This window comes from Cervus elaphus, chromosome 12 (assembly GCF_910594005.1).
Source record: "Cervus elaphus chromosome 12, mCerEla1.1, whole genome shotgun sequence".
Classification (NCBI taxonomy): Eukaryota; Metazoa; Chordata; class Mammalia; order Artiodactyla; family Cervidae; genus Cervus; species Cervus elaphus.
Window position 1 is genome coordinate 57,907,101 of NC_057826.1, and position 26,323 is coordinate 57,933,423.

Below are 26,323 nucleotides of genomic sequence, written 5' to 3' on the forward strand. Positions count from 1 at the left end.
TTTAATTGTGAATAGTTGCAGATATTTAAAAACTGAATTTTTTGGTTAGAATAATAGCATTGTGTGTGTCTTTTAAAGAGCTCTTTTAGAAATAACATATTGGATATTTACAGATGATGTTTAGAATTTAGATCAAAATAATATAATGCAAGAGGGAGTGAAAAAAAAAACAAGTGGGGTGAAAAAGTGAAATTGACCATGTTCCTATGAAACCTAGATTTGTTGACCATGAGATCAACGCTAATGGTAATTTTTTAAACTTCTCACTGTGGAGTTAGACTATATATACCCTTTCTAATTTTTTAAATGATTGTAATCAGCGTTATTGTGACTAAAATTGATTCTGAGCCCATTTCTGGACCACTTATTTCCTTAAGGTTTGATTTTTTCACTGTTTCCTTCTAAGCAGAATAAAATAATTATGATTTTTTGCACACTAAGGTGTTAAAGACTTAATGTTAACTGCCCTTGAGGGACTTCCTGGTGGTGCAGTGGTTAAGACTCCATGCTTCCAATGCAGGGAATGTGGGTTAGGTCCCTGGTTGGGGAACTAAGATCCCACATGCCGAGCAATGTGGCCAACCCTCCATCCGCAAAAACCCAGAAACAAACAGAAAAGCACAAAAGAATACTGCACTTGAATTTTTGGCAGTTAGTAGGGGAGAGTGTGATACTTAACCGAGTAACCATTGATGGAGCCAGCTTATGGGAGTATAATGGAGACTTAGAGCAGCTTGGGCAACTAGCCATTCTGCCTGCTGGCTGTAGCTGATTAGCTTTTAAAGCCAAATATCACAAAGCCCAGTAAACATTTGATTTTAATGATTACTAATTAATAGTTTAGTTGTTCATCGGTGATGAAAATGCAAAGTTTGATAAAATCTGTTGTAAACATGTGTTACTTTAAAGATGGCTTTCTTTTAAAGCTCATTTGATATAGTCATTATTGGTGGCGGAATTGTGGGGCTTGCCTCTGCCAGAGCACTCATCCTGCGACATCCAGCACTTTCCATTGGTGTTCTGGAGAAGGAGAAAGATTTAGGTATGTATGTTATCATGTTGCTTAACCCGAACACCTTTGAGCAAACTCTGGGAGATGGTGAAGGACAGGGAAGCCTACGTACTACAGTCCATGGGGTTGCAAAGAGTAGGACATGACTGAGCAACTGAACAACAACAATAAACCTGAACACCTGCTTCATGTTGTCAGTTCTGCATCTTTCAATCTAAATGTCAATGCTAGTGTCCCAGTCTGGATTCTTCAAAAAGCAGAGCCTGGGACTAGAACTTGGATACTGGATATTGGATATGGGCTTCCCTTGTGACTCAGCTGGTAAAGAATCTGCCTGCAATGCGGGAGACCTGGGTTCAATCCCTGGGTTGGGAAGATCCCCTGGAGAAGGGAAAGGATACCCACTCCAGTATTCTGGCCTGCAGAATTTCATGGACTGTGTTAATCCATGGGGTTGCAGAGTCAGTCATGGCTGAGTGACTTTAAAAAAAAAAAGTGATTTATTTGTGAGGTTATCCAAGGAAGCAGTAGTCAGTGGGTAGGGAGAATAAACTGGGAAGGTGTGTTATCCAGGTTGAAGCTGTGAGCTTGATTCCACCGAGACCTCTGAGGAACTGCCTAATGTTTCCCAGGATTGTGCTCATGTGCCCTTCAACTTCTGTCCCTTTGTTTGAGGATTGTCCCTAGGGATGTTGAGTCCCTCTGCCCCCAAAGACTAGAGAACACCCTGGGGCAAAAGGCAGAGAGCCATAGTGGGCCCTTGAGGTGGGTTGCTGGTGGTGAGGGGTAGGTTTGTACCTCCAAGTCATGGCTGAAGTCAGAGATGGGCTGGGGGGACCTGACACAGACACTGATTGGCTGCTGGGGAAGCTACAAGTGCCCTGACCAGAAGACCAAACTCAGGCAGAGTTTTAAATAGTGGTCTCTAATAGCTTCAACTCTAACTGTATACCCCACCTTCTTGGGTTTTGAATGAGTCATGTATGTACTTTCTCTTAAATGTATTTCTCTTGTTCCATAGCTATTCATCAGACCGGACATAACAGTGGTGTCATACATAGTGGGATTTATTATAAACCTGAATCTCTGAAAGCTAAATTATGTGTGCAAGGCGCAGCCCTCATCTATGAGTACTGTAACCAAAAGGGAATTTCCTACAAGCAATGTGGCAAGGTATGGCATTTTACTAGGGCCTTGACTTATTTATGAATAGTATTTTCTTAGTAATCTTAAATGTTGATTTAAAAAATACCTGGCTTTTCTTTCTTTGTATCCGTGTAATTTGCAAAATCTAGATGTTTCATGTAAATGGGGTCCTGCAAAATGTTCTCTTTTGTGATTGGCTTCTTCCACTTAGTGTAGTGTTTTTCAGAGTTCATTCATCTTGCAGCATGAATCAGTACTTCATTCGTCTTTGTATTCTATTGGATCAATATACCACATTTTGTTTATCCATTTATCAGTTGATAGACATTTGGGTTGTTTCCACTTTGGGGCTACTGTGAATAATGCTGCTCTGGACATTCATGAGCAAGTTTTTGTGTGGACCTATGTTTTCCTTTCTGTCAGGTATATACCTAGGAGTAGAGTTGCTGGGTCATACAGAAACTATATGTTTAACATTTTGAAGAAGTGCCAAACTATTTTTCAAAGTGCTGTACTATTTTATATCCCCATCAGCAATTAATAAGGATTCCAGTATCTCCATATCCTCATGAACACCAGTTATTGTCTGCTTTATTTTAGCCATCCTAGAGGATATGAAGTGCTATGTCATTGTGGTTTTTATATAATTAAACTTAGTAATTAATAATGTTAAGCATCTTTCATGTACTTACTGGCCATTCATTTATCTTCTTTGGAGAGATACCTATTCAGATCTTTTGCTCATTTTAAAATTGAGTTATTTGTCTTTTTATTGTTGAGTTGTGCTATTTATATATTCTGAATATAGTCCCTTATCAGTTATATGTTATTTACTAAAATACTACTAAAATATTAAAATATTTTTATTTTTAAAATAAAATAATAGTAATGATGATATTTAAAATATTGCTAAATGTTTTCTCCCATTCTGTAGATTTTCTTTTTACTTTTCTTGATGGTATCCTTTGAAGCAGAGAAACTTGATTTTGATGAAGTGTAGTTTATCTTTTTTTTTCTTTTGTTGCTTGTACTTTTAGTGTCATATCTAAGAAATCATTGCCAAACCTTAGCTCATGAAAATATGCTCCTGATTTTCTTCTAATATCAAAGCCTTAACTCTGATGTTTAGATCTTTAGTCCCTTTTCCTCCCCTAGATGAATTGATTTAATTCTGAGTGGTAGGGAGAAGGCGAGGGTGGGATCTTCAGAGAGAACAGCATTGAAACAAGTATACTATCAAGGGTGAAACAGATCACCAGCCCAGGTTGGATGCATGAGACAAGTGCTCAGGGCTGGTGCACTGGGAAGACCCAGAGGGATGGGATGGAGAGGGAGGCGGGAGGGGGGATCGGGATGGGGAACACATGTAAATCCATGGCTGATTCATGTCAATGTATGGCAAAAACCACTACAATATTGTAAAGTAATTAGCCTCCAACTAATAAAAATAAATGGAAAAAAAAAATTCTGAGCGGTACAGAATTGGAGATAGAACAAAGACTGAAGAACAGACTTTGGATTCTAAGCTGGGTTTACTCTGACCTCACAGCTAAGGTAGAAATGGCTGAATGAGAAGAACTAAAGAGAAGATGAGCCACTGTATGCTTTCATTTTTTTAAACCTTAACAAAAGTTTGTTTTTAAATGTGTAGCAGGCTTCAAGACAGCACTTCATTCTAACTCTCGGTGGCAGTAGACATTATGGCAGGGAATCAGGAATGGAATTTAGGATTACCATTGCCTCCACCACAAAGAACAGCTTCCTTTTTTTTTTTTTTTCTTTTTAATATGTATTTTTATTTTTTGACTGCACTGGGTCTTAGTTGCAGCATGTGGGATCTAGTTCCCCCACCAGGGATCGAACCCAGGCCCCCTGCATTGGGAGAGCACTAGGGAAGTCCCTAAAAGTGGTGTTTTGTTTTTTTTTTCCCTTGGCTGCACTGGGTCTTCCTCAGCTCACAGGCTTAGTTGCATGTGGGATCTTAGTTCCCCTTTCCTAACCAGGGATCAAACCCACATCCCGTGCATTGGAAGGTGGATTCTTAACCACTGGACCACCAGAGAAGTCCCCCAGCTTACTTTTTGACAGATTTCTTAATTCTTACTTTCTCCAGGAGGGCCTTCCCTGCAGCCTTTGCTTTTTGCTTCTCAAGTTTCTTTTGCCTCTCTCTCGCTCTTTGGGCAAGCTGTGTCTTTGTTGCAGTGCTCTGGCTTTCAGGGCAGGGCAGACGCTTCTCTAGTTGCCATGCATGGACTTAATTGCCCCACGGCATGTGGGATCCTGGTTTCCCCACCAGGAATTGAACCCCTGTCCCCTGCTTTGCAAGGCAGATTCTTAACCACTAGATCACCAGGGAACTCCCCTGCTGCTTCTCTTTTTGTTTCTGCTTGAATGCCCCATCATCTTCATCCAGCTCCTTGGTCTGCTTCAGGTGCTTCTTACCACCTTTGCAGCTGGCCTACTGCCTCTCCCCAGACCCTGCCACCAGAAGTAAAGCTCCCACCCCACCCCCTACACGTATTCTGCCAGTGTAGGTTCATTTTTTAATAAATTGTGGTATATGATGTAAGGAGGGGGTCCAGCTTCATTCTTTTGCATGTGGATATCCATTCGTCTCAGTGCCATTTGTTGAAAAAAGTGTTCTTTCTACAGTACTTTGTTTTGGCACCTGCATCAAAAATCAGTTGAGCATAAATGTAGGAAGGTGTATTTAGGGTTCTCAATTCTATTCCACTGATGTGTATTTGTCCTTATGCCAATACTGTTTGTCAGTATCTCCAAAAGGGCAGCTGGTATTTTTGATAGATATTATACTGAATCTATAGATCAATTTGGGGAGTGCTGCCATCTTAGCAATATTAAATTTTACAAAACATGAAATTGGGATGTCTTTCCATTTATGTTAATTTTCTTTAATTTCTTTCAACAATATTTTTTATTTTTCATTGTACAATTCTTGCATTTCTTTTGTTAATGTTATTCCTTGATATTTTATTCTTTCTGATGCTTTTGTGAGTAACATTATTAATTTCAGTTGAGTTTATTCACTGCTAGTGTATAGAATAGGATTGATTTTTACATATTGATCTTTATCCTTCAACTTTGTTGAACTCATTTCTTAGTCTAATAGTTTTTGTGTGTGTGTGTGGTGTATCCTTTAGGACTTTAAACATGCAGGATCATGTCATCTACAAATAAGATAGTCTTACTTTTTTCAACTGGGTATTTTTTTCTTACCTAATTTCCCTGGGTTTGGTTCAGTTCAGTTTCATAGTTGTGTCCGACTCTTTGTGACCTATTGGACTGCAGCACACCAGGCTTCCCTGTCCATCACCAACTCCCAGAGCTTACTCAAAATCATGTCCATCGAGTCAGTGATGCCATCCAACCCTCTCATCCTCTGTCGTCCCCTTCTCCTCCGGCCTTCAGTCCTTCACAGCATCAGGGGCTTTTCCAATGAGTTAGCTCTTCACATCAGGTGACTAAAGTATTGGAGTTTCAGCTTCAGCATCAGTCCTTCTAATGAATATTCAGGACTGATTTCCTTTAGGATGGACTGGTTGGCACTCCTTGCAGTCCAATAGACTCTCAAGGGTTTTCTTCAACATCACATTTCAAAAGCATCAGTTCTCCGGCACTTAGCTTTCTTTATAGTTCAACTCTCACATCCATACATGACTACTGGAAAAACCATAGCTTTCACTATACGGACCTTTGTTGGCAAAGTAATGTCTCTGCTCTTTGATATGCTGTCTAGGTTGGTCATAGCTTTTCTTCCAAGGAGCAAGCATCTTTTAATTTCATGACTGCAGTCACCATCTGCAGTGATTTTGGAGCCCCCAAAAATAAAGTCTTTCACTATTTCCCCATCTATTTGCCATGAAGTGATGGGACCAGATGCCATGATCTTAGTTTTCTGAATGTTGAGTTTTAAGCCAACTTTTTCACTCTCCTCTTTCACTTTCACCAAGAGGCTTTTTAGTTCCTCTTCACTTTCTGCTATAAGGGTGGTGTCATCTGCATATCTGAGGTTATTGATATTTCTCCCGGCCTTCTTGATTCCAGCTTGTGCTTCATCCAGTCTGGCATTTCAGATGATGTACTCTGCATGTAAGTTAAATAAGCAGAGTGACAATATACAGCCTTGATGTATTCTTTTCCTATTTGGAACCAGTCTGTTTTTCCATGTCCAGTTCTAACTGTTGCTTCTTGGTCTGTGTATAGATTACTCAAGAGGCAGGTCAGGTGGTCTGGTATTCCCATCTCTTTAAGATTTTTACACAGTTTGTTGTGATCCTCACAGTCAAAGGCTTTGGGGTAGTCAATAAAGCAGAAGTAGATATTTTTCTGGAACTCTCTTGCTTTTTCAATGATCCAACGGATGTTGGCAATTTAATCTCTGGTTCCTCTGCCTTTTCCAGCTTGAACATCTGGAATTTGACGGTTCAAGTACTATTGAAGCCTGGCTTGGAGAATTTTGAGCATTACTTTGCTAGCATGTGAGATGAATGCAATTGTGTGGTAGTTTGAACATTCTTTGGGATTGCCTTTCTTTGGGATTGGAATGAAAACTGACCTTTTCCAGTCCTGTGGCCACTGCTGAGTTTCCACTTTTGCTGGCATATTGAGTGCAGCACTTTCACAGCATTGTCTTTTAGAATTTGAAATAGCTCAACTGGAATTCCATCACCTCCACTAGCTTTGTTCGTAGTGAGCTTCCTAAGGCCCACTTGACTTTGCATTCCAGGATGTCTGGCTCTAGGTGAGTGATCATACCATCATGGTTATCTGGGTCATGAAGATCTTTTTTGTATAGTTCTTCTGTGTATTCTTGCCACTTCTTATTATCTTTTGTTTCTGTTATGTCCATACCATTTCTGTCCTTTATTGTGCCCATGTTTGCATGAAATGTTCCATTGGTATCTCTTATTTTCATGAAGAGATCTCTAGTCCTTCCCATTCTATTGTTTTCCTCTTACTTCTCTGCGTTGATCACTGAAGAAGGCTTTTTTTAATCTCTCCTGGCTATTCTTTGGAACTCTGCATTCAAATGGGTATATCTTTCCTTTTCTCCTTTACCTTTAGCTTCTCTTCTTCTCTAAGCTATTTGTAAGGCCTCCTCAGACAACCATTTGGCTTTTTGTGTTTCTTTTTCTTGGGGATGGTCTTGATCATTGCCTCCTGTACAATGTCATGAACCTCCATCCATAGTTCTTCAGGCACTCTGTCTATCAGATCTAATCCCATGAATCTATTTGTCACTTCCACTGTATAATTGTAAGGGATTTGGTTTAGGTCATACCTGAGTGGTCTAGTGGTTTTCCCTACTTTCTTCAATTTAAGTCTGAATTTGGCAATAAGGAGTTCATGATCTGAGCCACAGTCAGCTCCCAGTCTTGTTTTTGCTGACTGTATAGAGCTTCTCCATCTTTGGCTGCAAAGAATATAATCAATCTGATTTTGGTGTTGACCACCTGGTGATATCCATGTGTAGTCTTCTCTTGTGTTGTTGGAAGAGGGCATTTGCTATGACCAGTGTGTTCTCTTGACAAAAGTCTGTTAGCCTTTGACCTGCTTCATTTTGTACTCCAAGGCCAAATTTGTCTGTTACTCCAGTTATCTCTTGACTTCCTACTTTTGTATTCCAGTCCCCTATAATGAGAAGGACATCTTTTTTGGGTGTTAGTTCTAGAAGGTCTTGTAGGTCTTCATAGAACTGTTCAACTTCAGCTTCTTCAGCATTACTGGTCAGGGCATAGACTTGGATTGCTGTGACACTGAATGGTTTGCCTTGGAAGTGAACAGAGATCATTCTGTTGTTTTTGAGATTGCATCCAAGTACTGCATTTCAGACTCTTTGTTTACTATTATGGCTACTCCATTTCTTCTAAGGGATTCAGTAGTAGATAGAATGGTCATCTGAGTTAAATTCACCCATTGCAGTCCATTATAGTTCACTGATTCCTAAAATGTCAATGTTCACTCTTGCCATCTCCTGTTTGACCACTTCCAGTTTGCCTTGATTCATGGACCTAACATTCCAGGTTCCTATGCAGTATTGCTCTTTACAACATTGGACTTTACTTCCGTCATCAGTCACGTCTACAACTGGGTGTTGTTTTTGCTTTGGCTCTGTCTCTTCATTCTTTCTGGAGTTACTTCTCCACTGATCTCCAAAAGCGTATTGGGTACCTACTGACCTAGGGACTTCATCTTTCAGTGTCCTATCGTTTTGCCTTTTCATACTGTTGATGGGGTTCTCAAGGCAAGAATACTGAAGTGGTCTGCCATTCTTTTCTCCAGTAGACCATGTTTTGTCAGAACTGTCCACCATGACCCATCTGTCTTGGGTGGCCCTACATGGCATGGCTCATAGTTTCATTGAGTTAGACAAGGCTGTGGTCCATGTGATCAAGACTGGGGGAACAGACTCTTGGAGGGCACAAATAAAACCTTGTGTGCTCCAGGACCCGTCCATCTTGGGTGGCCTTACACGGCACCCTCTTCATTCTTTCTGGAGGAATTTCTCCACTGATCTCCAGTAGCATATTGGGCACCTACTGACCTGTGGTACAATACAACAGTAGAGTGTTGAATTGTTCAGTCACTAAGTCATGTCTGATTCTTTGTGACCCCTTAGACTGCAGTACACCAGACTTTCCTGTCCTTCACTATCTCCCAGAGTTTGCTCCGTTTCATGCCCACTGAGTCAGTGATGCTATCCAACCATCTCATCCTCTGTTGCCCACTTCTCCTCCTACCTTCCATCTTTCCAAGCATCAGGGTCTTTTTCAATGTATGACTCTGCATCAAGTAGCCAAAGTATTGGAGTTTCAGCATCAGTCCTTCCAATGAATATTCAGGGTTGATTTCCTTTAGGATTGACTAGTTTGATCTTCTTGTAGTCCAGGGAACTCTCAAGAGTCTTCTCCAGTACCACATTTCAAAAGCATCAATTCTTTGGTGCTCAGCCTTCTTTATGGCCCACCTCTCACATCCATACATATCTACTGGAAAAACCACAGCTTTGACTATGTGGACCTTTGTCAGAAAAGTAATGTCTCTGCTTTTTAATATGTTGTCTAGATTTGTCATAGTTTTCTTGCCAAGGAGCAAAGTGTCTTTTAATTTCATGATTTCAGTCAACATCTGCAGTGATTTTGGAGCCCAAGAAAATAAAGTCTGCCACTGCTTCCACTGTTTCTGTTTCTATTTGCTATGAAGTGATGGAACTGGATGTCATGATCTTAGTTTTTTAAATGTTGCATTTTAAGCCCACTTTTCCACTCTCCTCTTTAACCTTCATCAAGAGGCTCTTTCTTTCCTCTTCAGTTTCTGCCATTTTTCATCTGTATATCTGAGGTTCTGAGGTTGTAGATATTTCTCTCAGCAATCTTTTTTTTAGTCTTGGCAGTCTTGATTCCAACTTGTGATTCACCCAGTCTGGCATTTTGCATAATGTACTCTCCATAGAAATTAAATAAGCAGAGTGACAGTATACAGCCCTGACCTACTCCTTTCCCAATTTGGAACTAGTTCATTGCTCCATGTCCGGTTGTAACTGTTTCTTCTTGACCTGCATACAGGTTTCTTAGGAGACAGGAAAGGTGGTCTGGTTTTCCCATCTGTTTAAGATTTTCCACAGTTTATTGTGATCCCAACAGTCAAAGGCTTTAGTGTAGTGAGTGAAGCAGAAGTAGATGTTTTTCTGGAATTTCTTTGCTCTCTCTGTGACCCAATGAATGCTGGCAGTTTGGTCTCTGGTTCCTTTGCCTTTTCTAAATCCAGCTTGTACATCTGGAAGTTCATGGTTCACGTACTGCCAAAGGTCGTGCTAGTGGTAAACAACCTACCTGCAAATGGAAGCGACCCAGGAGATGTGAGTTTGATCTCTGGGTCGGGAAGATTCCCTAGAGGAGGGCATGGAAATCCACTCCAGTATTTTTGCCTGGAAAATCCCATGGACAGAGGAACCTCGCAGTCTAAAGTCCATGGGGTCACAGAGTCAGACATGATGGAAGTGACTTCACATGCATGCAAAGCCTGGCTTTACCTGCGTAGAATCTCTAATGTAGTGTTGAATAGAAATAGTCAAAGTAGATATCCTTGTGTTCCTGATTTTAGAGAGAAAGCATTCACTCTTTCACTATTAAGTAATGACAGCTATGTTTTTTTTTTTTTAAGATGTCCTTTACTAGACCGAGGAAATTCCTTTCTACCTATATTTTGTTGAGTGTTTTTAATCATGAAATGGAGAAGGGAATGGCAATCCACTGCAGTGTTCTTGCCTGGAGAATCCCACGGATGGAGGGGCCTGCTGGGCTGCGGTCCATGGGGTCGCTCAGAGTCGGACACAAGTGAAGTGACTTAGCACAGCACAATCATGAAAACGTGTTGGGTTTTCTCAAATGCCTTTTCCACTTTTGTTGAGGCAGTCATGTGGGTTTTGTCCTTTATTCTATTAATATGAATTATTACATTCATTGACTTTTGGATGTTTAGTAGGTCTTGCATTCATGCAGTGAATCTCACTTGATCTTGATATATAATTCTTTTTATATGTTGCCTCATTCAGTTTACTAGTATTTTGTTCAGAATTTTTGTATCAATATTCGTAAGGGATGTTGATATGCAGTTTTTGTTTTCTTTTGATGTCTTTGTCTTGTTTGACTGTTAACTGATCTTTGTTGAATTAGGAAGTGTTCCTGTTTCTGTTTTTTGGGAGATTTTGTGAAGAATTGGTACTAATTCTTTAAATACTTGGTAACATTCATGAGGTCTGAACTGTTAAAAGTTATTAATTCCGTTTCTTTAGTTGTTATAAGTCTACTCACGTATTCTTTTTCTTCTTGAGTCAATTTCAGAAGTTTGTGTCTTTCTATGAGTTTTCTCATTTCATATAAATTATCTAATTTGTTGGCTTGCCGTTGTTCATAGTATTTCCTTATAACTCCTCTCCATGTAATTTTTAAGAATAAAAGTTCATTGTTGCCCTTAAAAATGCAATGAAGAATTTTTTAATGATGTGGGAAAATAGTTTTGACATACTATTAAGCAAAAAAAGCAAAATGTGGAAGTGTATTTACAGTTTTTATGGTTGCATTATGAGGGTTGGTTTGTTTGTTTTTCAATCCTTTAAGCCAAAGGAACCAACCAGCATCCACTGAACACCTTTGAGAAGCATAGCAGGCCACCTTCCTGCCCATAGGATGATTTTGAGCTCTGTAACACCTGCTTCTTTCTGGAGCCTTGAATAATACTTCATATTCCCTCTTCACATCAAATCATGTCATTGCTTTTAACCCACTCAGCTCAGCTCCAGGGATTAATTTACAGATTGCTGTTTCCAGGCCATGGCAATGTCAGTGTGACTTAATAACCTGATTTCACAATTTTCCTGGTTCAGTCACTTATTTGAGTCTTTGCCCATCTCCAGCTTCTTTTTTTAAAATCAAGTTTGATGTCTTTTTATTTCTTTAAATTGAAGTATGATTAACATGTAAGAATTTTTTTCTTTGTGATGATGGACTTTAAAAAAAATATTATATGATCTTTTAAAAAATATTGTATTTATTTCTTTATTTTTAGCTGGTTCTTCATTGCTACGCGCAGGCTTTCTCTAGTTGCAAAGAACGGGCCACTCTCTAGTTGTGGTAGACATGCTTTGTGTGCTGGATTTTCCTGATGCAAGGCACGGGCTCTAGAGTCCACTGGCTTCAGTAGTTGTGGTGTATGGGCTTAGTTGCCCCTCGGCATGTGGAATTTTTCCAGAGCAGAGATTAAACCTATGTCCTCTGCATTGGCAGGTAGATTCTTAACCACTGGATCACCAGGGAAGTCCATAATGAGGACTTTTAAGATCTACTTTCTGAGCAACTTTCAAATATGCAATTACTAACTATACACAATTGCTAACTATAAATACACAATTACTAACTATAGTCACCATGCTGTACATTACATCCCTGTAATTTACTTACTTTGTATATGGAAGTCTGTACAGAGTTTGAAAAGGGTTCTTGATGTATTCTGTGTATTAGATCCTTATCAGTGATATCATTTACAAATGTTTTCTCCCGTTCAGTGCATTATCTTTTTACTTTCTTGATAGTGTCATCTGATTCCACATCTGTTTTTAAGGTTAAGTATTTGTTAACTTAAATAACCTTTACACTGTGATTAAAAGTATTACTTCATGGAGTGTGATTGACTCCTTGCTATGAAATAGTGATTTTTGAATTCTAATGTACTTGTGAATATCATCTGTGTTTTCCTTTGCTGGTAACTGTTAAGTGAGAAAGAAACTACCTCAAACAGATACTTTGCCCAGAAATAAATATTAATAGAAAAGGAATCTTGAATAAAGTTGATGAATTTTCTGTTTTTCTCCTCTGTGACAGAATGCATCAGTAAATACTTTGAAATGTACTTTTTTCCAGAAAATAGTTTTCTGTTAGTGATATCGCATTATACTGAATACTTCCTATCTCTCTGATATTCTGTTTTTTGTTTTTTTAATGTAAAGACAAAACAAGCTGTGCTTCGTTCACCTCTGGGATTGAAACAGTGATGGGAATAGATATGGCCAGGACTCACATAGCAACTGTGATGGCAGACGTGAAAATTGATGCTACGCCTTACCTTTGTTTTAATGCAGTCTAAAGACAAATATTTTTGGTGGAGGAAGAATGAAGTCATGGAGAAAGGGAGAAGTAGATACACGAAGCAGAAAGCAGTTTTTAAAACTCAACCCAGTTTGAATCATACAATAGCTTATGATTTTCTCTTGACTTTATCTTTCATAGCTGTTGATATGTTTAACTTTATTCATATTCTTTATGTTTTTTCTTTTTAAGCTTATAGTGGCTGTTGAACAAGAAGAAATTCCCAGACTTCAGGCCCTGTATGAGAGAGGCCTGCAGAATGGTGTCCAGGGCCTGAGGCTGATCCAGCAGGAGGACATAAAAAAGAAGGAGCCATATTGTAGGGTAAGTGATTCGCTAACCCACACACACATGCTCACAGGGATATTTTCAGTTGGGGCTCAGTCCTGTGACATGGAGGCTGGGGGTGAGCTTACAGGAAGCAGGAATCTTAGAAACAGATCATCTTGTCATAGGAGCATTGAGGTGACAGACACAAGAGGGCATTGTCACAACTCTGGATGCTGATTTCTTCTTCCCTATGGGAAACTACCAGGTCCAAAGAACACAGGTAAAGGCAAGAGGAGGTCTGAGACCCTATGACATATTGGGAAAGCCCTGAGTGGTGAGGTGTGGTTGGGTCGTAGGGTATGTAGTGAGAGATAACAGATGAGATTGGAAAGGCAGAACTAGCCCACATAAACGGCCTGATATTCAGGCTAATACTTTGAAGTTTATCCAGTAGACATGAGTAGCCCCTGAAAATTTTTGAGAAGGGTGGCTGCAGTATCTGATCTGCTTCAGGAGGTGTGAAGCGTGGGTTATAGAGTCTCTGGCTTAAAACAAGCTATGAGGAAAACCAGATCTTCTTTATTTGTGATGGAGACTTGAATATATATATATATAATAATTACTCTGCTTATCAACTTTCCTTGATAGCCTTTTAGAGGCTACTGTCCAATTCCCACTCCACTGACTGTTACAGTGAATTGTTGTATCTCCTGTTCTCCATTCCTCAGAGTTTTTGTTTTTTTTTAAATTTTTATTGGAATATAGTTGATTTATAATGTTGTGTTAGTTTCAGGTGTACATCAAAGTGAATTAGTTATACATATACACATATCCACTCTTTTTTAGATTCTTTTCCCATATAGGCCATTAAGAGTATTGAGTGGAGTTCCCTGTGCTATACGGTAGGGCCTTATTGTTGTTGTAGTTTAGTCACTAAGTCATGTCTGACTCTTCTGCAGCCCCATGGACTGTGGCCCGCCAGGCTCCTCTGTCCATGGAATTTTCCCAGCAAGTATACTGGAGTGGGTGGCCATTTCCTTCTGCAGGGGATCTTCCCAAAATGTGTGTGTGTGTGTGTGTGTGTGTGTGTATAATAAAAGAGATAAAAGTACATATATGTATATAGCCCAAATTGTGCATGTATATATGTATAATATATACACAATAATAGTATATGTATATATATGCAATATGTAAAAATAGGTAACTAATAAGGACCTATGGGCTTCCCCAGTGGCTCAGCGGGAAAGAATCCTCCTGCAGTGCAGGAGACGTGGGTTCAATCCCTGGGTCAGGAAGAGCCCCTGGAGGAGGGCATGGCAACACACTCCAGTATTCTGGTTGGGAAAATCCCATGGAGAGAGGAGACTGGTGGGCTACTGTCCATGGGGTTGCAAAAGAGTTGAACATGACTGAAGCATCTAACCACCACCATGTATCTGTTTTGTCTATTTTCTTTATTCATATCTTTTATACATATATATTTTAATATATACAGTAGTGTGTATATATCAATCCCAATTTATCCACCTCCACTTACCCCCTGGTAACCATAGGTTTGCTTTCTACATCTGTCCCCAGTGTTTTAATGACATTATACAATATTATACTTGTATATAACATAAAATTATACCTATCACTAAGATGGGTACCTAGCTTATGAGTATGGCCTTGAACTCACTGTCAGGCAATGCTTATCAAAAGCTTGCTTTAGAGAAACACTGTTTAAAAGAAGAGAGCCTAGATGTTATGTAGGCCATTCATTCTTATACATCTCTCCAGACCACCAGATTGTGGTACATCTATACTGTAGTGTTTTTCTTTCCCCACCTACTCCTTGACCCCAGATTACTCTCCTTGAGTTGTGTTTTGGTGTATTGGCATCAGCCTATGGAGAAAATCATTGTGTCACTCACTAAGGCCTCTGCTGTAAGAAGATAGGTTCACTGTTAAATAACATCTTTTTGAGAACACTCAGGAGAAATTTCTCTCAGACCCCAGATTTAAGTATAATTTTTTCTTCCTGAGCAGTTTCTGTTTGTGGACACTGTAACTGATTTCATTGTCCTGTTTGCCTTGATCCTAAGCAGGACACATTTCTGCCCTACTCTTGCCAAGTATCTATAGCCTTAAGCATACATTTTTATTTTTATGCACTAATTTCACTCTTTGTTTCATCTTCTCTTTTCATCTTTGTTTTCTGTATGCTCTTATTTTTTGGAACTTGTTATTGAATCCTAGCATATTAGTACATCCAAAATCATCGACTTGATGAATTTTCATGAAATGTGATCAGCATCCAGATCAACAAACAGAACATTACCTGCTTCATTTTGGTTGCTTAATTAACTCATTGATTCTAACAGTTTGTCTATAAATTCTTTTTTTTTTTTTTTTTGGCCATTTAGCATGGCTCATAGGATATTAGTTCCCCAACCAGGGATAGAACCTGCACCCCCTGCAGTGGGAGCATGGATTCTTAACCATTGGACTGCCATGGAAGTCCTAATTCTTCTTCTGTATCTTCTATATACAACCATATTGTCTGAAAATAATAACTTCTAATCCATATACTTGTCTGGTTTAAAATTTAATGCTTGTATATATTGTTTTGTATGTATTTTTGTTTGTTTTTACAAGCTGCTTCAAATCCTTTTACACAAAGACAATATAGAATTAAATTTTCTTAAGTTATCTTTAGTTGTGCAGTTAAGGTTAGATCAAAATATTTGATTTTCTTAAGTAGTATAAAGTTCTCAAGAGATTGATAGTACCCAGGAATCCAGATAGCATTGAATGAGTTCTTCCTGCAGAGAAGGTCATAGCATCTTCGACTCTAGCATACTTCACCTCTCTCTCCCTTCGGATTCAGAATATTAAGAGTGTTTTCCTCATCGGAGCAGATCTTCTTCTCCCTTTTCCTCTCCCCATATAGTTCTTATTTCTCTGAGATGATGAATGAATGAATGATTTTTTAATAAAAAGAAGACGCATTCATTGACTATCTGATTCTGTCTGTTTTCTTCCGGCTTTGAGCAAATGCTACATGTCTTAAGCCAGGATTGGCAAACTGGCCAGTGTGGGCCAAGCCCACAACCTGTTGTTAATGACCTATTAAGCTGTTTTAAATGGTCAAGAAAAATTAAAAGAATAATATTTTGTGACAATGAAAATTATATGAAATGAAATTTCAGTGTCACACAAATTTTTATTGGCATACAACCATACTTACTCATTTATGTGTTGTCTGTGGCTGCTTTTGTGCCAAACAGCCACCTCGAGTAATTAGAACCTTAAGCTTCACGTGGACAAAAATGTTTACTATCTGGCCCTTTACAGAAAAAATTACCAGCTCCTGATCTAAACAGTAGGGAGCCACTGAAGGATTTTGGCAGGAAAATGATATGCAAACTGTGTTAATTAAGGAAAAGTTAATCAAACTCTGGTACATAGGATGAAACTGGTCATGGGAGAGAGGGGAGCCTCGAAGTGGGAGGTCAGAACCATTTATATATTTATTTTTGGAAGCAGCTTTACTCACTATGACACCACTAACACTACCTATTTATAGTTACTTTTAGAATCAGTTCAGTTCAGTCGCTCAGCTGTGTCCAACAGTGCAACCCCATGAACTGCAGCATGCCAGGCTTCCCTGTCCATCACCAACTCCCGAAGCTTCCTCAAACTCATGTTCCTTGAGTCGGCGATGCCAGCCAACCATCTCATCCTCTCTTGTCCCCTATTTTTAGAATACCTGATTCCTTTCTGCCGGGCTTCCCTGGTGGCTCAGATGGTGAAGAATCTACATGCGATACAGGAGACCCGGGTTTGATCCCTGGGTCAGGAAGATCCTCTAGAGAAGTAAATGGAAACCCACTCCAGTACTCTTGCCTGGAGAATTCCATGGACAGAGGAGCCTGGTAGGCTAAAATCCATGGGGTCTAAAAGAGTGGGACACGACTGAGCAACTAACATTACTACTACTGTATATCATAGGTCAGTAATTTCTAGACTTAAGGCAGTTTTGACATACTATTCTTTATCTCACTGTATTTCTTTTTTTCCCCCATAAAATGGGATCTGACATAAGATGAGCAGTAGTTTGTGGTGGCTGAGAAGTTAGACAGACATAAATTTAAATCTCATATCTGCCTATTTAACAGCTGTTTACCTTAAGTTAAAATTTTTCTAAACCTCAGACTCCCTGTTTGTAAAATGGAGGTTGTTCTGAGAATTAAATAAAATAATATATGTAAAGCATCCAGGATATGTTAATCCTCAAGAAGTGATGGTTGTTATTTTGTGCTTTATGTGAGCAGTAATTCTGGTAAACTAAAATTGATTTTTTTTTTAGATACTTGGGTACTTTTCATGATATCTGATAAGATAACTTTTTTATATTCTTTTTCTCCTGGTTTACATTTTCCCCTTTTCCTAATAGTTTGTTTGTAAATACTTTGTTTATTTCCTTTAAGCCATGTCAATTCCTCTGTAGAATAAAATAGGCTATATCAAAACATTGTTGAGAGATCCTCGGATATCTTCAAACTAGGGTTGTGAGTAACTCATAAGAGCTTGTTTTAGTCTGTTAGGGCTGCTGCAACAACGTGTGTGCTCAGTCGTGTCTGACTCTTTGCAACCCTATAGACTGTAGCCCACCAGACTCCTCTGTCATGGAGTTTTCCAGGCAAGAACTCTGGAGTGGGTTGCCACTTCCTACTACAGGGGATTTCCCGACCCAGGGATTCAGCCCTCTTCTCTGTGTCTCTTATGTTGGCAGGCGGATTCTTTACTACTTGTGCCATCTGGAAAGTGGACCAGTTAGCTTATAAGTGTCAGGTATTTATTTCTCATAGAGGCTAGAAGTCTGAGATCAAGGCTCTGAAAGATTTGATGTCTGGTGAGGATCCACTTCCTGGTTCATAGACCATCTTCTAGCTGTGTTCTCACAATACTTAAGGGGTGAGGGAGCTCTCTGGAGTCTCTCTTATAAAGCCACTAATCCCGTTCATGAAGGCTCCATCCTTATTACCTAATCACTTCCCAAATGCCCCATCTCCAAATACTGTCACATTGGTCATTAGGTTTCAGTCTATGAATTTTGGAGGCCCACAGGCATTCAGTCTATAGCAGAACTGGTTGTTTATTCTAATGCCATACTTAAAAGGAAAAAAAAATATTAGTATTAAAGAGATTAGAGAGCTGTGCCTGGGGGCAGGCAGTATTAATATATTATTAATATATTAATATTTAATTGATATTAATAATTATTAATTAATAATTATTAATAATTAATATATTATTAATATAATATAAAGTATTAATAATACTTCCTGGGGGCAGGAAGTATTAATATACAGGAAATCTCTGTTCCTTCTGCTCAGTTTTCCTATGAACCTAAAACTGCTCTAAAAAAATCAAATCTACTAAAAAAAATGGAATTAAACTTGCTTCCTATCTCTTATCTATACAGTGCTTTACAAGAATTATTGAGTGCTTCCTGATTATAAAACAGCTAAACCTGTTTCTGTTTTATTGTTTTGTGTGATTTTGATAGTGTTTGGTTATGAAACTAAGATGTCAGAATCTCACTGATCTGTATCAAGTATTACCTGGCATTTGAGAATATAAAAAATTTATAACCTCCCCCAGAGAGGCATGCTAATTTTTAACATGTGTTTCTGTTTTTATGTACTATCAAGAAACTGTTTCAGACTTTAAGATTAGTGTAAAAAATAAATAAAAAGACATATGAGGCCCTGACCCCACTGTGGATTCGGTCATGATGTAAAAACAATATTGACTCTGGAGTTTGGGAAACAAAGTTATTGATTTTGTGATGGTACTGAAATCTTGGGGATTTGGAAAATTCCAGCTAGTCAACTGAAACAACAGTCATCTGTTGTGTATCTGATAACTTTAGAAATTAAAAAAAAAAATAGAAAAAGAAGGACCCATGGTTCTTTATATCATGCCTTCCTGTTAAAAACAAAACAAAACAGCATTTTGTACATCATAAAGACTAGGGATGAGTCTGGATATTGTTCTGTGCACCTACCTGACCATGTGATCCTCACACTTCTCAGAATGAGGTAGTGAAGTATGTATATATAGATAATCATGTGAATTTGACCAACATTTTCTTCTTTACTGTGTGCCCAGCACTACAGTGGGTACTGCAGATGTGAAGGTAAGACATTGCCATGATCCTGAAAGAAGTTAGAGTGTAGCAGAAGATAGTTTTAATATAGTGATAAGTATTATGATAGAACTGATACTCTGTCTTGTACCAAGGTACGGGAGAGCTTTTAGTTTAGTCCGGGAGTCTAGGAAAGTCTTCTCAGAGGTGAGCCCCCTGCTTGAAAGATGAATAAGTAGTGTCACTTCTAAGAGAGGTGTACGTTACCCTTCCCTGAGGCCTCTGCAGTAGTGACCTACCTTATAGAAGGCCACATTATGGTTATCAATGTCTAGACATTTTTAGGGATGGCAATATATAGTGGAAAGTATACTTCGGTTTTTCATAATGGTGTCTTGAGTAAATTTCTCCCTTTTCCCCCAAATTCATGACCACTACCAGGAATGGGTGGCAAAATTTCCATGGTGTAGGGTCTCTTCTGTTTCTTCCAGGCCCTCCAGAAAGAAACAGCTTGTCAGGGGAACTCTGAAAGGGTTTCTTCTATCAGATCTCTTTAAGAAGAAAATTAAGTGCCCCTAGTGGGAGTATCTGAGAGAGTTTTAAAGTGCATCTTTAAGCTTTGGAGGATGGCTCCTGACAGTGCTCTCTATGCCTCTCTATCCTGACTGCTTCCTCTGACCCTAGGTGTGCTGATCCAGCTGCCTTACTTTAACGCTGTTGGTCAATCACATATTCCTCTAGCCTCCTGACTGACTTCCAACTCTTAGCTTTCCCTGACCCACTTGCCTGGTTCTTTTCCAACCACCTGACCTGCCGCGATATCAGATTCCAAGCTCTGACCTGGTGACCTGGACAGTGCTCGTGCAGTCTGCTGGCTGACAGCCAGCCAGCCTGTCCCCTGACCCCGCCCTAGGTCAGAGTGTCAACAGCTTGGCAACAGGGATTTGTCCCGCCTTCCCCCTCATCCACATTCGGGCAAGGCACACCAGCATCTCATGAGGAGGGTCACAGCCAAGACCAGAAAGGGGAGGAAGAAGGAAAGCTGTTAGGAAGGGTAAGGTTTGGTGTATGTTTAAAGACAGCCCTCCAAAGTTCGTTCAGTCAGTAAATATTTGAGTGTCTCCTGTGTGTGTCAGGCATGTGCTGGATTAGAGGAGTAGAAGATGAATAAGGAGGGTATTTGGGATGATAAAAAAGATTGCTATGAAACACTTGTACACATGTTATTTTACCCCTCTGTTATCATACTTATCACATAGTTCTATGCTATGTAAAGAAGTTTTTGTGACTAAACTCTTAGTATTATCTTAAATTAGCTTCCAAGGTTATTGTATCCCAGATACTATTTGTAGGTTGAAGTTGAATTCTACTTATTTGACCTGTGAATCTAGGAATTTCAGGCAATAGGAGTTCTAGTGTAAAATCTTACATGTGTCTACTGTGTTGAAACAGAAGGAATGATTTCCTATTCTTGGCAAATGCTCTCAAGTTCTGGAAGCAAGACTGTTAGGAAAATGATGAATTTTGCCACATGTTAGGTTCAGCTTGTGAAAAGAGCCTGAGATTGTGAGCCTTCACTTTTAGTGCCATCTGGCCATTTGGAAACATTGGTCAGGGTTGAGTGGCAAAATCAAAAGCTTTTAAAGGCCAGACAGGTAAATGCACTGGGCTGGGGTGGAGCAGTGAATACAGATGAGATATTTAATATTATCAGATGTCATTTTAAAACTGTAACAGCAGTGCAGTGCTGCCCAGGAGGATGGTAGCACTTAAGTTGCACTCAACTTCTGGGCTTTAGTTATCCTGGGAACCAGTCTGCCCTCTCAGGGGAAATTGAGAGAACTGATATACTCTTATATACAGTAAGGCAACAGAAAATGATGCCATTTCCAAGCACTCACCAAAATGTCAGTATTTAGTGTGTGAAATTCTACTTGTATCCTTTTCTTTACAATTAGAAAAGGCCTATGCACATTCAACACTTATTCTGAAAAATTAAATATGTATGGTTGTAGATCATTCATTTATAGAGTTTAAACTTGTTTTGAGTAACACACACACACACACACACACACACACTCCAACATAGCAACTAAATACCCAGGCTATTAATTTCTCCATATTACCTGAAGAGAAAGTTTGAATTAACCACATAAAATCTCCATTCAGTAGTTGCAGTCTTGAAAACAGATTCTGCAACAAATCAAATCAATACTCTGAAAACATTGTGAACAACTCTGAGCTCTCATTGAGTGTGCATGACAGATAATATGCTACTGGGAAAATCTTAGTGCAGTTTATATAAAGAAATTGGTAATACAGAATTTGACTCAGATATGGTTAAGGATAAATAAAACTAAAAGACTCATTGTAGCAGCTGGAAGAGCCTGGAAAAATTAACTCTTCTAAGGAGAAGAATTATTTCCAGATTATAGAGGTTTTCTTATTTAGCTAGTATTATTTCTATTATCTGTTAGACAATTTGTATATGTATTCAGTATCAAATTTAGGCACTCAATTAAGAAAGCTTTTATCTTATTTTTCTTTAAGACTATCAGATGTTTGCCAGGAAAGGCTAATTGTGAGTTACCCATCAATATAAACAGTAAAAAAAATTCAGCCAAAGATAAAATTTATTGGACAACCTGTTGTTTAGTTGCCAAGTCATGTTCAACTCTTAGACCCCATGGACTGTAACCTCCAGGCTTCTCTGTCCATGGGATTTCCCAGGCAAGAATATTGGAGTGGGTTGCCGTGCCCTCCTCCAGGGGATCTTCCCGACCCAGGAATCGAACCTGAGTCTCCTACATTGGCAGGTGGATTCTTTACCACTGAGCCATCAGGGAAACCTCACTGGAGAGCCTATCCTCAGCAATTTTTAATTATATTGCCTTGATTTTTTCACAATTCTGTCCCAGGGTCTGATGGCTATTGATTGTCCTTATACTGGCATCGTGGACTATCGGCAGGTGGCTTTGTCATTTGCCAAGGATTTCCAAGAAGCAGGTGGCTCTGTTTTGACCAATTTTGAAGTAGAAGATATTGAAATGGCTAGAGAAAGTCCTTCGAGAAGTAAAGATGGTAAACTGTCCTTGTCTTTTCTGTTGAATACCTGAATTTACTTTAAAGAAACTTGAGACTGTTTCTGCCTAGGGTAGCGCTGACAAGAGGGTCACCCGGAGCTAGCTGCAGTAGGGCACAGAGCTGGAAGCAGGTGCAGAAGTGAAATTAGCTACCAAACACTTTCCTATCCAATAGGTTAGACTCAGAATCCCCTGGGGATGCTTGTTAAAAAGGCAGATTTTAGCATCCCTCAGTCTTACTGAATCAGACTGTCTGGGGATAGGACATGACTCAGCCATTCTGAACCCCCCATCCCCCAACTCCCCCACTGTAACCTGCACTTAGAGTTTATTTTGTTTTGCTTTAGGGGCACAGATTTTTTTTTTTAAACCAAATGAATTAGTTGTTAAGCTTTAAATTTGTTGTTTGGAAATTTGAAGGGAAAAAGAAGTAGTACTCAGTTCATTCTTTCTTGACAGGCCTTTAAGGAGATCTGGGTTATCTGAAGCAATCATTCTCCCAGTGTCCTTCTAAATTCTAAGATGATGAGCAAAATTGTTAAATAATTGAGATTGTTAGGTAGGTAGCATAATCAATCAAATTTATGATATAAGTAAATCATATTCTTTACCTGCTATCCATATGCATTATAGGTCTTTAAGATCACATGTATCTGATTGGGAACAAATTTTAGAAATAGTTTATCATTGGAAATTTTGTGTTGTAATAACATTTGCTTCTCTATACAATCTAGAATCTGCAAGGATTCAGATAACGGACACTTGAATGACAAGTGTCATGGCATTCTTCCAATGGAAAAATACATACCGATTTGTGATGGTTCATTTTATAGCATGTTTTCTAGGATTGTGGTTCACAGAAAAGCTGGGCTGCCTAGTGTGGGAGCTGAGGTGGGGAATGGTTTACAGATTAAATGAATTAAAATAAAATGTGCTAAAAAACGTGCCAGAGTTTTATGTATTGTCAAATATTAACTAGTTGAATCTTGTTACTTGGTGAAAAGAAAACTTTAGAATGAAAAGTAGGAGCCAGTCATGGTTATGACAGAGATAATCCTTGAAATTTATGACTAGAATAATATTTCATTAAAGTAGGCCTTCTTTTGCTAAAAATAAATCTTTCACTAATTTTTTTTTCAGGAATGAAATATCCAATTGTTATAAGGAATACAAAGGTAAAGATTCTTTTTTAAAAAAATCTTTATTTATGTCTGTGGCTGTGCCAGGTCTTAGTTGTGTCATGCAGGTTCTTGTAGTTGCAGCTTGCAGGCTCTTGGGATCATTAGTTGTGGTTTGTGGGGTCTAGTTCTACCACCAAGGATCAAACCTGAGCCCCTTGCATTGGAAGCACTGAGTCTTAACCACTGGTTCACCAGGGAAGTCCCAAGATTCTTAAGTAAACTACTTTCATCTACTTTATCTGCTGTCATCTTCTTTCTTAAAAATTTGAATTAAACCACAGTGCTGTATTTTATGTCATTGAATGAAATTTGCCTACTGTAAAATTTATTCTGAGAAAAACCCTTTGGGAACAATGTAACAACTTTCATTCTAAGAAAGGTTTCAACTTGGAAATGTCTTCATCAACTGATTGTGCCAGCAAAGGATAGGATTATAAGCACTTGGAGTAATGAAAACTGATAGATCGTTTCTGCTTACTTATCTACATGAACTTATTATTAACTCTCTACTAATTATAAGACTTTGGAGACAGGGAGCAGGCCATGCAGGGAGAGATGGGCTGCTTTTCTTCATCTTCTCATAGTCTAAAACAAGAATTATTGAATAGCATAGAACTATTGCATTAGCTGTTTGTTCACTGAACGATCAGAGTTCAGTCAGTCAGGAGAGTAGAGTCATCGATGAGTATATTGTAGGAATTAGGCCTTACACAGTTTTGAAAGTGTTTGGAGAGGTGAAAATTCAGAAGGAGAGTTGGTAGATCAGGAGGCATCTCCAGCCAGTTTCTGAGAAGCCAAGTGTGTCCGGCTGCTAAAGTTGGAATGCAAGCAGGAAGCTCTGTCTACACCCAAGTAGTGGCTGGGGCAGTGCCTGGCCAGTAGGATGGATAGTCAGGAGGTGAGCTGAAGGTGGAGCTGTAGTTTATCAATACTTGGCTGTGGGTGTTTGGGCCAGAGGTGACCTTAAGAGAATAGTGTGGTTGCTGCTGTACCTCCGCTTCCCAGATCATATGCAGTTGCTGTTTGGTCAGCTTTAAGTTAGAAGCATGTAAGGAAGCATCAATCCCAGCATAACCAAAGTGACACCGTAACCCCCCTGCAGTCCTTCCCTTTTCAACTTGGCATCTACTCACACCCCTTATAACTACCTTTATGAAATAGAGAAGAACAATTATGCTTCCATCCACAAGGTGCAACTATCTTTCATACACCTGAAGACAAGCTTTGTCTCCAAAAAGGATACTAAGTCTACTTTTATTGATCGTGAATGTTCATTTCTTTTCTATCTGAGTCACTCTCCCACTTTGAGATCCTGCAATATAAATCCTGAGATAAAAGATTAACCACTGTTTAAGCATCTTGAGTCTCAACTGGAGGTAATTTTTCCTCCTAGGAGACATGTGGCAACGTCTGGAAGCATTTTTCTCATCACACCTAGTAGAGGTGGGGGCGGGGGGGCACTGCTATTGGCATTTACTGGGTAGAGGCCAGGGAAGCTGCTAAGCATCCTACAGTGTGAGAGACAAGTCCCCACGACAAAGGCATCTGGTCCCTCATGTCAATAATGCTGAAGTTGAGAAACCCCATGTTAGGTGATGGGGAAGTGGCAGAACTGGGTGTACTAGTTGTCTCAGGCTTCCATAACATAGTACTACACACTGGGTGGCTTAAGCAGCAGAAATTTATTTTCCACATCTCTAGATGCTAGAAATCTAGGTCAGGGTGCCATCCGAGTTAGCTTCTGGTGTGATTTCTCGGCCTGAGGCTGGCTGCCTTTGTCCTTAAGTGGCCTTTTCTCTGTGGCTGCACACGTGCAGAGAGAGAGTGGGGGAGAGCAGTCTCTTTCCCCTGTAAGAACACCAGTCCTATGAGATTAGGGTTCCACTTTACAGACCTTATTTAGTCTTAATTATCTCCTTAAAGGTCCTATCTCCAAATACAGTCTCATTGGGCATTAGGACTTAAATCTATAAATTTGAGGAAGACACAGTTCATTCCAGTAACAATGAGGGTAAAGAAAGAGTTGGGTAATTTATAGGCAATTATATTTATTTTAGAATAAGAAAGAAATACCCCTAGCTACTGCACTCCTCATTTCTGTCACCAGTCATGTAGTCATAGCTGATATTTATAATTTCCCTCTTCCACTACTCATTCCAATGTCCATTTGCCCTTGGCAAGCATCTCAGCTGGTAATGGTTCTTAGTTCGGTGGGGCAACTCAAACTTCCAATTCTAAAGTGTCTGTGCGCTTAGCAGCCCTGCTTGTTTTGGGTTGTGGGTTCCATTTTTGGGTTCCATTAACTTTTATAATAATACATGGGGAAACTAAAACATATCCCAGGAGAGCTACATTCCAGACATACTTCTGTTCATCATCTCTGAGCCCTCTATGTGGTAGCAACTCAGTGTTTCCTTGAGAGAATCGGTTATCCCGCCCAGAACAGTAATTCCTTCTGCCTGTTGATTCACTGGCAGGAGGAGCCCAAAGTTACCAGGTATGACAGTATCAATTTCTGACTTAATGGAACCATTGCTTATTTTCTAATGGAAGCATTTTTCCCTTGGAAACCAAGACCTCTAGACCATCAGAGCCAAAAATTGTAGAGCTGGGAAGCAAACATTTCATAAGCAGTTTATTATAATAGTAAGGAGCTACTCCCATTTTCTACCTCTTGGTTTCCAGACCTGTGAATCCTGGCTGTGGAAGAAACAACACCATGTATTAGTCACTGGTTTAGAGCATTTGAGAATCCTGGAAGACATTGCCCCAAGCCTATAGGTGTTGCCAGCCAGCTAGCGTTGTTACTGGATCATTCTACTTTTTGC

At 39.3% G+C, this 26,323-nt stretch overlaps 1 protein-coding gene across 1 annotated transcript in view; it reads left to right on the forward strand.

The window, feature by feature from the left end:
* Positions 1–26,323, forward strand: part of L2HGDH (L-2-hydroxyglutarate dehydrogenase) — a 47,089-nt gene that overhangs the window by 4,639 nt on the left and 16,127 nt on the right. The window contains exons 2-6 of the mRNA XM_043919513.1: positions 927–1,042; positions 2,034–2,185; positions 13,015–13,146; positions 22,150–22,312; positions 23,455–23,489. Coding sequence (XP_043775448.1) covers positions 927–1,042; positions 2,034–2,185; positions 13,015–13,146; positions 22,150–22,312; positions 23,455–23,489 — 598 coding nt within the window. The remainder of the gene's footprint in view (positions 1–926; positions 1,043–2,033; positions 2,186–13,014; positions 13,147–22,149; positions 22,313–23,454; positions 23,490–26,323) is intronic.